At 37.2% G+C, this 16,130-nt stretch overlaps 1 protein-coding gene across 1 annotated transcript in view; it reads left to right on the top strand.

The window, feature by feature from the left end:
• Positions 1-16,130, top strand: part of ZFP91 (ZFP91 zinc finger protein, atypical E3 ubiquitin ligase) — a 45,397-nt gene that overhangs the window by 215 nt on the left and 29,052 nt on the right. Inside the window, exons 2-4 of the mRNA XM_077748812.1 lie at positions 55-233; positions 593-685; positions 6,606-6,634. Of these exons, the coding sequence (XP_077604938.1) occupies positions 55-233; positions 593-685; positions 6,606-6,634 (301 nt within the window). The remainder of the gene's footprint in view (positions 1-54; positions 234-592; positions 686-6,605; positions 6,635-16,130) is intronic.

Below are 16,130 nucleotides of genomic sequence, written 5' to 3' on the forward strand. Positions count from 1 at the left end.
GCCATTTTTTCAGAGACTTTCATCCGGCAGCCGACGGGGTTTTTTTTCTTAAAGGAGAAGCGACAACTCAAAAAATTTCCCCCTTCTTTCCGCAAGACCTGGCGGCGCTGGGGACAGAAAGGCCACAGACAGGAAAGTGGGGTCGGGGTGGAGGCAGAAGAACGCCAAGGCTACTTCCGCGGCTTAAGGAAGAAGGATAGAAAGCCCTGTGGCATTAGCGGCTCCTTAGGGAGGCAGGTGCGCGCGCAGCCAGTCCAGGGTGCGCGCGAGGCGGGGAAAAAGGTGCGTTTTCTTCCCACCAATCTCCTCGCGGGACCTGCTCCTCCCACTGCCCCTAGCGCGCGTTGAGCTCGTGGGGCGGGGGAGGGGGGAGGAAGGTCACTTTAGGATTGTCGCGAGACGCAGCCGTTTAACGGTGAGAACGGGTGCGCGGGGAAGGAAACCTCGCGCGCTCCCTTAGAGCCGTTTCCTGATTGGTTGAAGGAAGGGGTGGGGGAGGGAACCTGGTACGTCGCTGCGTGAGAGACCGCGAGGGGCAGGGCGAAGAAGCCGTCCCTCCTCTCCGATTGGTCCGCTGAACGTCTGTGGNCAGCCCCAGCGCCAGGCCTCCCGACGCCCCAGGGCAGCAGTCCCAGGCCGCGAAGCCCCCGTCTCCAGCTCAGGGCAAGAAGAGTCCGCGACTCCTGTGAGTAACGCAGTCTTTCAGGCGGTGGGAGAGACCCCCCTCTGTCCGCACGCAACCCTCTCGGCTCCCGTAGCGCCCACTCCACGTGACATCCTGCCTGCTCTGCCCCCTGCCGGCTCGCACGCCAGATGTCACACCGCCTCCCCGCTAGCTGTCCCGCCGCGCCTCTCCGGCCCTCCCCCGTGCCCTCCGTCCGCGGGGCCACTTCCCCTCTCCCGAGGTCGCCCTTTGTGGGATACGCGTCCCCTGCGCCTTCGGGACGCGCTCCTTCCCCGCCGCAGCAGGCTGCGCCCGCACTCTGGCATCTGCGCTCCCTTTGTCAGCCTGTCCCTTCGCCTCGGACGGCGGCCCTCCAGTGTTACATCACATCCCCGTTAGGGAATCCGCAGCCCAGCCTCAGTTCCAGAAGTGTGGGTCCCCCACCCTCTTCCCATTAATTAGCTCGGGAGCCGGTTGTCGGAGTAGCTCTATGTGGTCTTCTCCGCTCTGCTGAATTCTCACATCACGTTTCACTTGTGGGAAGCTGGCGCTTCGCAGGGTGAAACGTGGCTCTGCCAGTTTCAAGTGTAGATTTTGACACAGCAGAATCCGATGGGTGTCTTTTAGCGGGCTTCCTTTTGTTTTGTTTTTAGTTTTCGCTTCTCTGCTTGTGCTTCTGTTCTAACGTAGGGACTTCATCCTTAAAAAAACAATTCTCAAAGGAAGTCATTACCTAGAGATCAGGGAGGGAACCCGGAACATAAGTATTTGGAAATGGTTCTATGTGGAAAATACTGAGTACACGTGTCTGTAAATTGTGGAAAGTAATCATATTAGCTTTTGAATTCGGCACTGAAAACAGCATTTGTGTCTCTCGACTTCCAAGTGAAAGAAATTGGCAAAAGGGAAAATCAGAGCGGGGAATCTCCGTTTTGAGTGTCCCCTCCCATAGATAGTGTGGCAAGATTTGGCTTATCCCAAATTTAAAACTTGAAACACACCTGTTCCAAAATTAAGAATTAAGTCTGTGACTTGCATGCTTGTCTTAGAAGCTTCCCAGAAAGAGATAAAATTCAAAGGTAATAGATGTATTTCCAATTTTAGAATGTTACATAAGTTAGCATCCAGAGAATTTGTCGTGTAAACTACAGTTCTGTGAACAAAGATATGTACATACAAATCATTTCGTTGTAATTGGGATTCTGATTCCTGTAGATTAATTCCACAGTCACAGAAATTTTTAAGATTATGTATTTAATCTCACCAATTTGAAAAGAGGTATCATTACCCTTATTTGGATCAAGTTCCTTGGACAAATTTCTTGAACTGCATGTGCCTTAGTTTCATTATCTAGAGGAAAAAATGTTAATCCTTATGAGATGAATTAGAATTAAGTATAGCATGTGAAACACTTAAAGCACAACCTAATACATAGTAAATGCAGTATTTGCTGAAAGGTAGTTATTAGTGGTGGTAGCTTACTAGATTGAGGTTTAAGTGGTGTGTAGTGGGGACTTTATATCAGCTCTGCAAAATTGGGATTTTTTTCATTTCCTTCCATTGCCACACCTGGGAAGGCTAAGAACTTAATAATACATTTTTTTAAATGCCCTTCCATTCTCCCCTTCCCATCTGAGAGTAAAATATACCTAAACTTTCTTGCCACGTTTCCCTCCCACTGCTCTACCAGCTTTACTTACAGAAATGATGTCTCAACCTGATGACACCTAGGGCGGTAGTTTTTTCCACTTAATTTTTTTTCCCCCTAACTCTTGGCAGAAAAGTACTTTTGAGTCTTTACCTTCCACAGTATAGATGCTAAAACAGTTGAACTTGGATGAAGATGATTTAGTTAAATCCCTTCAGTTTTTTCTCCATATTATTCCCTGGGGGGAGAGAGATAAAGTCTTAATTCTTTGTGTTCCTCCCTCTCATCCAGTATCATAAAAGAGAATAGTGTTCTTTTACCTTCTATTAGCCTCAGAACTGTTTCTTGATTTAAAGTTACACAATTTTGATCAGATTGTTAAAATAAAATTTCCTGGTAATAATTTCCCGCATGCCCTAGAAATCAAAGGAGTTCTAAAACATTTCAGCTAACTACATCATGATTGAGCAGTAACTGGGCCTGGTACTGTGTTGGGCTAGGCTTTATAAAGGTAAATGAGACATGGTCCTTGTCTTCAAGGACTTTGACATATGAAGGGAAGATGCATTGATTAGTGGAGGTTTGTGAGGTATGTATGCATGGTATACAGATTGTTAGAGAGATAAGCTTTAAAACTAATTAGGGAAGAAATTTATTTAAGCCTTTAAGACATTTCTTTTTTTTAATCTTTTATTTCTGAGAGAGAGACAGACAGAGTGAGCAGGGGAGGATCAGAGAGAGAGGGAGACAGAATCTGAAACAGGGTCCAGGCTCTGAGCTAGCTGTCAGCACAGAGCCCGACGCGGGGCTTGAACCCACGAACCGTGAGATCATGACCTGAGCCAAAGTCGGATGCTTAACCGACTGAGCCACCCAGGTGCCCCGTAACCCTTTAAGACATTTCAAGAGGTTTTTTTCTTTCTTTCTTTTTCCCCAATGTTTGTTTATTTTGAGAGAGAGGCGGGGTGGGGAGGGAGGGACAGAGAGAGAAAATCTCAAGCAGCCTCCATGGTGTCAGTGCAGAGCCTGACACAGGGCTCAATCTCTAGGTTCAGTCTCACAAAGCATGAGATCATGACCTGAGCTGAAATCAAGAGTTGGTGCTTTATCACTTTACTCACTGAGCCACCCATACACCCCTCATGAGGTTTTGAGTATTAGTTTACTGAACCATGGTCAAATATTTTCTGACCTTTTTTCTATTTTCCTAACAACATATGACAATTTTTTTTAAATGTTTTATTTATTTTTGAGAGAGAGAGAGAGAGAGATAGCATGAGCAGGGGAGGGTCAGAGAGAGAGGGAGACACAGAATCTGAAGACAGGCTCCAGGCTCTGAGCTGGCTGTCAGCACAGAGCCTGACGCAGGGCTTGAACCCACGAACTGTGAGATCATGACCTGAGCTGAAGTTGCATGCTTAACCAACTGAGCCACCCAGGCACCTCAATTTTTAAAAAGGAAGTAAGAGATTTAATCTTTGTCTTAATTACTTGTTCTTTTCAGGTTCTTTTACGTATCCCAATGTTTCCTCCTTATAAATTCTCAGTAATTGCTGTTTCACCTACATTTGTTTCTCTTGATTGAACAGACAGCAAAGTGTACAGTAGTTTAAAAGGTTAATAACTACAGGGATTTGGATTGTTTGAAACCTCTTTTTCTGTTAGAAGGCAAAGTAATGAAGTAGAAAAAGATTGGACTAGATAGTCAAAAGTTTCTGCTCCCAGCTTTCTACTACTCACTAAGTGACCTTGGACAAGTCACTTAAGGTCTTTAGATCGGTGTCTTCATTAATAGGCCATAATTTATGATTTGTGAAGTTAGCTTTATAATTAAATGATAACTAGGTTACAGTTTTTATGTACATTTATGCTTGTAACAATGTTTTTGTTGAAACATTCAAAAGGTAATGAAGAGCAGGAAATCCTGTTGAAAGGAAATGATTTTTCAATGAATTTGCTCAAAAGAAAGGCATAAAGTTAAAAGAGTTCAGATTCTTATATTTTAATTGCAGATGTTTATATACACATTAATTTTTATTTTATTAAAAGCATTTTTTAATGTTTTTTTATTTTTGAGAAAGATACACAGTGTGAGCAAGGGAGGGGCAGAGAGAGACGGGGTGGGGGTTGGGGGAGACACAGAATTCGAAGCAGGCTCCAGACACTGAGCTGTCCGCACAGAGCCTGACATGGGGCTCGAACCCACAATCCGTGAGATCATGACATGAGCCAAAGTCGGATGCCTAACCAACTGAGCCACCCATGCGCTTCTATCTACATCAGTTTTAAAGTATATGTGCATTCTGCCATTTTTTTCTGATTTCATCAAGTTAAAACATATTTACTTTTTACTAATATGGAAACTAATTCAAAACTAAGGGTAGGTTAGATTTCAAAAAAGGCTGCTTTTCATTCTACTATGATCATAAGGCCGCTGTTTATCCTATGCATTTCATGTAAAACGTCAATAAATACTTTTTTAAACTTCTAGTTTAGCTATTGAGTTATCCTATTGGCTAAAACGGAGTATTCTTAGAGGTATTCCTACAGATTGGGGTGGGGGAGTATAAATGAAGGAAACAAATATTGCTCTATTTTCTGGTACACGGAATTCCATTTTTGCTGTGTTTTCTTGCTTAAGGTAAAATAGTAGTAAACCTTTGGGTGACACTTTCTTCCTATTTCCTTTTGTAAGGAAAAGGTGAGTGTCATGGATAATGAGAATGAAAAGGCAGTAATATTCTGAATTGAAACAGCTTTTGTGACTCTTTGGAGAAAGCTTCAGTTGTAGATGTTTAAAATTCTGGGGTGCCTGGGTGGCTCAGTCAGTTAAGTGTCCGACTTGGGCTCAGGTCATGATCTCGCGATTTGTGGGTTAGAGCCCCGCGTCTGTCTCTGTGCTGACAGCTCAGAGCCTGGAGCCTCTTTCAGATTGTCTCCCTCTCTCTCTGCCCCTCCCCCACTCATGCTCTGCCTCTCTCTGTCTCAAAAATAAACTAAAAAAAAAAAAAATTTTTTTTTTTAAAGTTTAAAATTCTGAGCTTTCCTCCTATTGGTGATCAGTATGGTAATTGAAACATCTTACCATTCCAAAAAGTTTTTGAAAAGTTCATTGTGTAACCTTTCAAAATTTAGCAATTAAATCCGTACTTCTCATTTAGAGTTAGGAAGATTAGCAGTTATCTTATGTTAATTATCAGTTGGGATGTTGGTAATATAATTTAAAATAAAATTATAATACCAAGCTTTTAAAAAAAGTGAGATGAGAAAATGATAGCTGTTCTTTCTAAAGAGAACAGATTTTGTATTATGCTATGGCTTATGTATGTGTTTGGATTGTTTGGATTTCTTTTGTACCATAAGAGTCTTGATTTATATCAAGTTTACTTTCAAAAAAAAAAAACGACCAACAAAACAACTTTGCATTGCTTCAGAAATACTGTGTGACATCTTTACAATATAGATCCAAGACCTGAAGACTTTTGAATTTGGGTAATGACTCCAGGGGTAGAGGTTCATTTTACCACACTCAACAGTTATGAATGGTAGAAATGTTAACAAATTTAAGACAAGATAGTAACATTTTTTAAATCAGTTTATAACACATTAAACTCTTTATTGTTGCTATCTAATTTGTAAAGTACAATTTATATTTATTTCTGAGGTAATAGAGTTTGACTTCGGTATAACAAATGAATAATTTGGGGTTTTCTGTTAGGTTCATTAAATTTTTCTTATGAAAATTGTCAAGTATACACAAAATAGAGAAAATGGTACAGTGAAATCCCCACAGTTATCAAGATTTTGCTTATTATCTGTATCTCCCTCCCCCCTTCTTTTTGACCTACCTTAGAGGAAATCTCAAACATTATTTTATTTCACCCCTGGTTACTGCATTTGGTAAAATAAGGACATTTTCTTATATAACTATTTAACATAACAAAATGAGCAATTTTTTTTTGTATTAATCTTTTTATAGTTAAAAACTGTTTTCAAGAACACTGTAGCTGTGTACTATCAGAGATGATACCTATTTCAATTTACCTTAATGAAAATTAAAAATTCACTTCCTCAATTACATAAGCTATTTCAAGCACTCAGTAGCCACATGTGACTATCGTATTGGAAAGTGCAGATATAGAATATTTTTGTCATTGCAGAAAGTTCTGTTGACCACACTTACTGTAGATGCTTTCTGCATCGCTCTGGGAATGAATCTGAAAGAGATAAATATCTGTGTCTTAAGAAAGTATGCAAAATTGTTTTTTAACAGTTGGTTCTCATTTCTTTCAGATGCGTGGACAAAGTAACAACTGACAAAGGTAAGACTTGGTCTTTTTTATCTGTCACATACATTACACTGATTATTTTAGACTCTGATAGAAAACAGAATAAACTTCAACCTAAAAATTCAAATTGTTCTCATTTAAAAGTGAATTTTATTTAGTAAAAGATATAGGAGTCATTAGAACCTATTTAGATACTAGATTTGGGCAAGTGAAACATTTTGGCATTATTTGGAAACCAAATCAGTGGGAAATCAAATTATTTTGTTAATTAAATTTAAATTATTTAATGTCTGTTTATTATAATTTGTTTTTAGCTATATGGTTTTTTAGTAAAATAACAGAGAGGAATGATACACAGTATACAGAGTAAAGTTTAGACAAAATCTTGATGCCAGTAGAGACTCAAATTATAAATGTAGTTTGAAGAATGTGGAAAGAAAAGTGTTCCAAGATTTCAGCCTGGTAAATCATTAAATGAGATCATAAATATACACATAAGTATATGTGTATATTTTTTCTAGTTATTGCTTGCATTTCTTGATGCTAAATCAAATATGCAGCATCCTTTTTAAAACTGGAACAAGTATACTTTCAAGTGTATTTAATTTATTGTGTCTGAAAGAAATCTACTTACCAAGGCTTGGCCAATTTAATATGTATGTGAGTGTGTTTATATGTATATATGTGCATGTGTGTTTATATTATATATGTACATATATATTTGTGTATAAAGATTTTTCTTTTCATAAAGAATACTTTGAGAATATGTAACATGTATAAGGCAAGTTTAAAACCTGGATTTTAATGCCATGTAGAAGAATGACAGTGTGATTAGGAACCAGTGATTTGAATTGGTGGCTGCTTTGTAAATAATTAGATAACCAGTTACCAGGGGTTTTTTTTTCCTCTGAATTTTAGAACCTGAGGCTAGTATTTCATGCCAGGCAGAAGTATGAATTCTAGGCAAATTTTTTGTGTGTGTAGAAAACTTCGCATGACCAATTTGCTGCTGTTACTTGGAAAATAGAGTCTGCCAAGAATGGAAGGTCTTATATTCCTTATTCAGAGATCATTTTGAAATGTTATGTTGTGATGAAAATGTAGGCAGGTGGCGATCAAGTACCAGAGCAGTTTTTATTAAAACAAAATACAAAATCCCCAACCTGTCTTTATTAGAGCTAAAGTTACTCGATGTGTCTAAAGAGTATGTATAAAGAAGTTATTTGGGGTTGCCTTGAGGAGAACTTGGAGGATGTGATGGTAATTTTGAATCTCTGTTGGAGATAAATTAATTGCTCTTTGTGTAGATGTCTTAAACCAGAAGTTGGCTTGTTATATGGTCGTGCAGCTGTGGAGAGATGAAACTGCATTCTGGGTTGCTCAGTCTCCATCAGTTCTGCTCTGATTCACTAGTTAAATGCTCCAGATCTTGATTTAGAGCTCAGCATTTGAATTCAAGTTCTACCTTTTATTGCAAATAACATCAATACCTGAAAGTCCAGTAAACACTCGGTAAAAGGTAACTGTAAAATTTTGAAGAAATTCTCCAGCTCTCATTTTCAGCTCTTCTTGTGGCTGTTCAACTCTAAACAGTATATAGGAACATAAAAAAACTGTATCTTAACGTACATTTAAACAACTAGACCAGGGAATACAGAAATGGAGGCTCTAGTGGTCACTTTTCCCTGTGTTTTTTAGTACTTAGACTTTGCCTCCATTCTTACCCTTTATCTTGTCATTTAACTTCTCAGAAAGCTGTTCTGTTACTCTGGAATAGTTTTCATGTTCAGTTGGTGTTCAGTTGGCTGCATTTTAACTGAAGCAACTCAACTCATTCCAAAGTTTTTCAAAACTTTGAGCAGGTTTTTGGTATTTTCTGGAGGTACTGCTAACTCTGTGTCATTAATATTGACAAGATGTTTTCAGGATTGTTTTTAACTCTTATTTACTTCAAATAACATGAAATTATATTCTTTCCTTCAGTCAAATATAAGAACCTTGGACATATTGACATATTTGAACAAATAATGTTAGATACACACAAAAAACAACTTCCTGTTTTAAAATTATGAAGTTGCAAAGTACCATGTTCATTTTTTTACACTTCAAATAGTAAAGAAACATATTTGTATTGGTTCCTGTTCTTGTTGTATTTATATAACCCAGATGGGTATATGTAAAACAGACGGAAAGTGAATATATAAAAAAAAAAAAACAAATGGAAATTTGCAAAGATAGTGTTTATTAATTCATCAAGTAATTGTTGTGCATCCCATTATATGTCCAGCACCATTCTAGGTAGTAGGTTGTGCTGATAATCAAATCAGTGCAATGAAACACTTGACTAAAATAATATGATACAGAGTTTGATGAAGTCAGGATGTCATGGGAAGAGCCCTTTTGAGAAGGTGACTTTTGAACTGAGACCTGAGTATGGAGACAGATAGCTGGATGAAGAGCATTCCACACAGAAGAAGCAAAAAGGGAAAAACTTGAAACCTGAAAGTTTAGTTTACCACTGCCAGAGGATTATCACAGCGGAACTTCCAAGAGTGTTAGCAGAAATTTTGAATGATGGAGCCTAGCAGGTTCCTTTTTAACTTGGCTTTTATGTTTTCATTCTGTTCTGTTTTCAACTAATTCTATTCTTATGGTAATGAAGTACAGTGATAGTTTGCCTCAGTGTAGTTTATTAGTAATTACAGTGTTATTTTATCCACTAATTTTCTGTTACTTTCAAACCTCCAAGTAAAATTGTCCAAGATGAAACCTTATTAAAAAAAAGGAGGGTACATAATATCTTAATATTTACTAAGGTGAGTTTCGAGTGTGTCATGGAATGATAAGTATTAGAGAGTCAAATGTGCTAGGTGTTTAAGTCATCAGTGTGTTAGGTTTTTGTTACTGCAGGGCCTCTCAGAGATTTTGATTATTGAGTAATGAGCAATATAAGTACCAAAATGTGCAGTAACTCCCTAACTTAATTGACTATAAGAACCCTCCCACACACACACACACACACACACACACACACACTTTTTTTTAAGGGATAGCTCATAAAATTAGAATTTGTGGAAAACATACTTGGGAACACTGAGTGCTTAAAATTTGATTGTCTTAAACTCTGGGTCTCACCTTTTATTCAGAATCCTTTTACTGTTCTCAGTTAACTTTTCTTGTTTCTGGGTAGTAACATTTAGAAAAGATTGCCTAGACAGAGTCATCAAATCAGTTCAAAACAGATCTGGGAATTTACTTAGATTATTTAGAACTTTGACTATTTCCCTTATCTAATTTATAATCAATATAATATCTGGAATTAAAATATTAGCTTGGTTTTTTATTTCTTTTCTGGATCACATCATCCGTTTTTTATTTCACTGATCTAATTTATATGTTATAGCTCTGTTCCTTTCTTTAAAAAAATAGAATTTATTTATTTTTAACAGTTTTTATAGTTTCAATTTCATCAGAGTATTTCGTTTTTCCTTTGTTGGAATACCTTGGATCATTTCTTATCCTGTCATTTTCAGTGCCCTTAAACAATATTTGTGTTATTCTTAACTGTATAGAAGAGGCATTCCCACCTGTTTCTCCTACTGCCATTGAGAAAAATCTAACTGCAATTTTTACCATTTGAGTATTAGTACAAAGGATGAGGTAAGAAGTTACTTAGGACATTGTCTTCACAATTCTTTGACAGATTTTGAGTCTTCTGGCTGATAACCTGGTGTCCCTAGTTAAAATAGAATTTTACTGGTTTTGAATAGGAAAGAGCTATGAAAAAATCACTAGGCAAAAAAAAAAAAAAGGCATAGATTTAGTTTCAGTCTTAACTCTCAAATATATGATCACTTTTAACTGAAGCATTCTTCACAAATTCAATAATACTCTTCTAAAGTTGGCTTAAATATAAGTTTAAAAGAGCCTCGCTTTCCTTGATTTCTCTTAATACAGCTGACATTGGAATATTTCAAAATGGACTTTACTAATTATGGGAAACAAAGCAGAGCTAATTATAGAAATATACAGAGTAGTCTGATCAGGTTTCAGAAACTCAAGTTTCTGTTACTATAATGTTCATGTCTCAAAGGGCTGACAGTACATAGCATTTTATCTGTCCTATTTTGTTCCTAGCTCTTTACCTTAAGGGAGCAGGAACTATATTATTTCACTCAGTAGGAGAATGCTCTACTCAGACATCTGGTTCCTCATTGGGAATGCCCTATATCCATTAAACTATTTTCCTAGTTCAAATATATAGACCTCCTATGGTTCTTCCTCTCTGTTCTAGTTTTCTAGAAGTGCAGATACACCTCGTGTGGGGACTGGGACATGGGCTTAGAATGCCCATGGGCTTTTCAGCTCATTTCAGTTGTAGGATGTTTTATCAATTAGATAAATGAGTCTTTCCCTTACATACAGTTTGCCCATTATGATTCAACTTACATAGAAACCATCTCTGAAAACAGTTGTAAGATTATTTTGTAATGTATAGTAATTATTTTATATTGCGATCCAGTTCCTGCCACAACTAACTACTTGAGAGATAAAGCAGAGTGCCCTGGTGGGAGCAAACAGAAGCACGAGCAGCCAGGAACCTCTGACAAAAAGGATTTATCTCTGTNAAGTCCAAGAAGGATCAAGCTCCTCCGAATTAAAACTAGCCAGATTGATCTAACTACATCAAGGCAAAGCCCCTGTTAGCTTCAGTGCAAGTAATTCTCTTAGAGGTAACTGTGGTTCTCTCCTCTGCCTGTCTACCTCATTGCTATCTTGATCCTAGTTAATCTCCCATCTTGTATCCTAGCCTCTTTGTTTGTAACTTTGCCTCTTGAGAATTTCTAAACCCTATTTTCTTTACTGTGACTCTCCTAAACTCTTGTTATCACTTTTCTATTGCTATATAACAGACCATCCAAAAGTTCAATGGTTTAAAATATAAAAAAGTGTTATTTCTCAATTGGGCTGTTCCCTCTTTTTGGTCTTTCTGTCTACATTTTCAAGTCATGGTGGTCTCCAAAAAAAAGATGGAAGGCAGAAGCTGCAAGGCAGCTTGACACTACTTCACATGATATAAGATCAACACACAAAAATCAGTTGTGTTCCTGTATGATAGTAATAAAAATGTTGAAATTATAAAATTATACCACTTACAGTAGCATCAAAAATTATGTGTTACTTAGGGATAAATCTTACAAGACATGAAAGATTTAAACATTGGAAAGTACAAAACACTTGAATGAAATTAAAGACTTAATGAAACAAATGATGTACCTTCTTCATGGGGTTAAAGACACAGTATTGTTACGATGTCATTTCTAAGAGTGGGATCGAGTCTTTCAGGAAAGAGGAAGAGGAGAAAAGATGCTTGTTGGGCATCCAGCCGTGGCTACTACACAAGTATAGTCTATAATTTGTTTAACCCTTACCTCATTGAAGGACACTTGACATTTCTGTTCTTTTTTTTTTTGAGGATTATAGCTGATCCTTTTGAAAGTCTGTTAAGATATACCATACATATCCACAAGCTCACTTACCGTAAATGTACGGCTTTGTGAGTATTCACAAGGCAAGCCCAGTCATGTACTCATCACCCAGCTCAAGTAATGCAACTTCATCCCTACCCCCAAGTGTAACCACCATTCTGGCTGTGAACAGCACAAATTTGTCGTGCCAGTTTTTGGATTCTATATAAATAGAATAATGTAGCATGTACTCTTGTGTAGGGCTTCTTTGCTTACCATTATGTGAGGTTTCTCTAGGTTGTGTTTGTTACAGATTATTCATTTTCATAGTCTAATAGTGTCGGGAGTATATCGTGGTTTATTCATTTTACTGTTGATTGGCATTTGGGTAGCTTTTAGTATTGGCCTTTCTGACTAGTGCTGTGATGCATATTTTATTAATAAATTTTATTGAGACGTAATTTATACAGCATAAAATATACCTATTTCAAGTGCATAATTCTGTCTACATAGATTTTTCTTTTGTGGGCATTTTATAAATGGGCTTTGTATATAGAAATAATGTATTTTGTTTTTGTGTTTGGCTTCTTTCACTTTGCATATTTTTGAAGTTAATCCAAGTTGTAGCATGTATCAATATTTTCATCCCTTTGTGTAGTACTTCTTTGTATGGAAATATTCCAATAGATTTATCCATTTTATCAGTTGATCTACTTTTTAGCTATTATGAATAATGATACTCTGAATATTTATGGCCAAGTTTTTGAATGGATGAATGCTTTTTTAAATTTTAGGTCGATATCTAGGAGTAGAATTTCTAGATTGTGACTAATGTATGTTTAAGAGCCTGGTAAAGAGTTTTCCATAGTGGTTATGACACCTATGTTCCCTAGTGATGGATGAGGATCTCTTTTACTCTACAACCTCACCAGTGTTTATTATTGTCATTTCACTATTCTGTCAAGCCAGCTGCTTTAGGATAGTGGGGCACATGGTAAGGCCAGAGTGAATTCTGTGAGCCATAGGTCCATCGCTGCATTTCATTTGCTGAGAAGGGAGTTCCTTGTTCAGAAGAAATGCTTTGTGGAAAACCATGACTGGGATAAGGCATTCTGTAAGTCCATAAATGGTATTTTTCATAGAAGCACTGTATGCAGGGAAGGCAAATCCATATCCAGATATTGATTCCATAAAGTACAAAACATTGCCACTTCCATGGTGGAGATGGTCCATTATAATGAACCTGCCATTAAGTAGCTGGATGATAACCCTGGGGAATGGTGCCATATCAGGGACTCAATGTTGGTCTCTGTTGCTAGCAGTGGCACTCAGCAGTGTCTATACCCATTGGCCTTGATGAGAGACTCTGGGTTTGGTTTCCAGCAGTCTCAGCTCTGCAACTATAGGAGATCAGGATTTCTTACAGGGCAGACCTAGAAACTTTCAGGTCGTTTATATGGTGCTTGAGCTAGGAATTTAAATACCTAAACACATTTCTATCTTTCTCAACTTTGTCCAGTATGATTAGAAGCAACTAGCCAATTTCTTGCTCATTTAGCTTGAAATATCCTAAGGTATTAACTACATAATAACCAGAACCTTGTCTGTTATTAGAGAAGTATTTGATCAGGAGTATCCATTGGTGATTTTTTGTTATAGACTTTAGTGTTCTCTTTACTACCGAAAATAGAGTCATGAGGGTCTTTAAATATAATTAAAGAAACAATTCCAGAAAACCCAGAACCAATTGAGAAAATTCATCCTTAAGATTCTGTCCTTCTGGGAAGTTTATAGCAATACAGGCTTGCCTCAAGAAGCAAGAAAAATCTCAAACAACCTAACCTTACACCTAAAGGAGTTAGAAAAAGAACACCAAACAAAACTCAAACCCAGTCAGTAGTAGGAAGGAAATAATAAAGATTAGAGCAGAAATAAGCAAAATGGAAACTTAAAGAAAAAAAAGATCAATGAAACGAGGAGCTAGTTCTTTGAAAAATCAACAAAATTGATAAACCTTTAGCCAGACTCATTAAAAAGAGAACTCAGAAGTGAAAGAGAAATAAAAGCCAACACCATGAAATACAAAGGATTGTAAGAGAATATTATGAAAAGTTGTGTGTCAAAAAATTGGATAACCTATAAGAAATGGATAAATTCCTAGAAACGTATAACCTCCTAAAACTGAATCAGGAAGAAATAGAAAATTTTAACAGACTGATTACAAGTCTGTTAATTGAATCAGTAATCAAGAAACTCTCAACAAATAAAAGTCTCGGACCAAATGACCTCACAGGTGAATTTTACCAAACATTTAAAGAAGAGTTAATACCTGTTCTTCTCAAATTATTCTAAAAACTAGAAAAGGAGGGAAAGCTCCAAATTCATTCTGTGAAGCCAGCATTACCCTGATACCAACACCAGATAAAGACCTCACAAAAAAAGAAGTACATGCCAGTGTGTATCTGATGAACCTGGATGCAGAAATCCTCATCAGAATGTTAGCAAACTAAGTCCAACAATACATTTAAGAAATGATTCATGATCAAGTGGAATTTTTTTCCTGGGACAGGAGGGTGGCCCAGGATTCACATATCAATCAGCATGATACGTCACATCAACAAGAGAAAGGATAAAAACCATATGATCATTTCAATAGATGCAGGAAAAGCATGTGACAAAGTACAGCATAGCATCTATTCATGAGAAAAACCTTCAGCAAAGTGAGTTTAGAGGGAACATATTTCAACAAAATAAAGGCCATACATGGAAAAGCGCACAGCTAATTCATACTTAGTTGTGAAAAACTGAGCACTTTTCCCCTAAGATCAGGAAAAAGACCAAGATGTCTACTCTTACAACTTTTATTCAATAAAATACTGGAAATCCTAGCCACAGCACTCAGACAAGGAAAAGAAATAAAAGGGATCTAAAATTGGTAAGGAAGAAGTAAAACTTTTCCCGTTTGCCAGTGACATGATACTATGTACAGAAAACTCTAGGGGCACATGGATGGCTCAGTTGGTCAAGTGGCCGGCTTTGGCTCAGGTCATGATCTCATGGTTCATGGGTTTGAGCCCTGTGTTGGGGTCTGTGCTGACAGCTCAGAGCCTGGAGCCTGCTTCTGATCCTGTGTCTCCCTCTCTCTCTGCCCCTCCCCTGCTCATGCTCTGTCTCTTTCTTCAAAAATGAATAAACATTTTTAAAAATTAAAAAAAAAAGACTCCACCAAAAAGCTACTAGAATTGATAAATGAATTCAGTAAGGATGCATGATACAAAATTAATACACAGAAATCCATTACTCCTTTATACACTAATAATGAAGTGGCAAGAAAGAAAAAAATAAGAAAGCAATCCTATTTACATTTGCACCAAAAATAATAAAATACCAGGAATAAACTTCACCAAGGAGGTAAAAGACCTATCTATACTCTAAAAACTATAAAACATTGATGAAAGAAATTGAAATGACGCAAATGGAAAGATATTTCATGCTCATGAATTGGGAGAACAAATATTGTTAAAATGTCCATATGACCCAAAGTAGTCTACGGATTTAATACAATCCCTATCAGAATACCAACAACGTGGGGTTTTTTGTTTGTTTGTTTTTGTTTTTTTGTTTTTTTACAAAACTAGGAGAAATAATCCTAAAATTTGTGGGGAGCCACAGAAGACTCTGAAAAGCCAAAGCAGTCTTGAAAAAGAACAAAACTGAAGGTATCACGGTTCCTGAATTCAAGCTGTATTATGTGGCTGTAATAATCAAAACACTATGGTGGTGCTAGCATAAAAATAGATACATATATCAATGAATCAATGAACAGAATAGAGAGCCCAGAAATAAACATATGATTTTCTGGTTAACTTGTCTTTGATAAAAGATGTAACAATATACCATGAGAAAAAGTCTCTTCAATAAATGAAGCTGGGAAAACTGAACAGCTACATGCAAAGAATGAAACTAACGCACTTTCTTATATCATACACAAAAATAAACTCAGAAAGAATTAAAGACCTAAATGTGAGGCCTGAAACCATAAAAATCCTAGAAGAGAACAC

The sequence above is a fragment of the Crocuta crocuta genome, unplaced genomic scaffold, assembly GCF_008692635.1.
Source record: "Crocuta crocuta isolate KB4526 unplaced genomic scaffold, BGI_CrCroc_1.0 scaffold323, whole genome shotgun sequence".
NCBI lineage: Eukaryota > Metazoa > Chordata > Mammalia > Carnivora > Hyaenidae > Crocuta > Crocuta crocuta.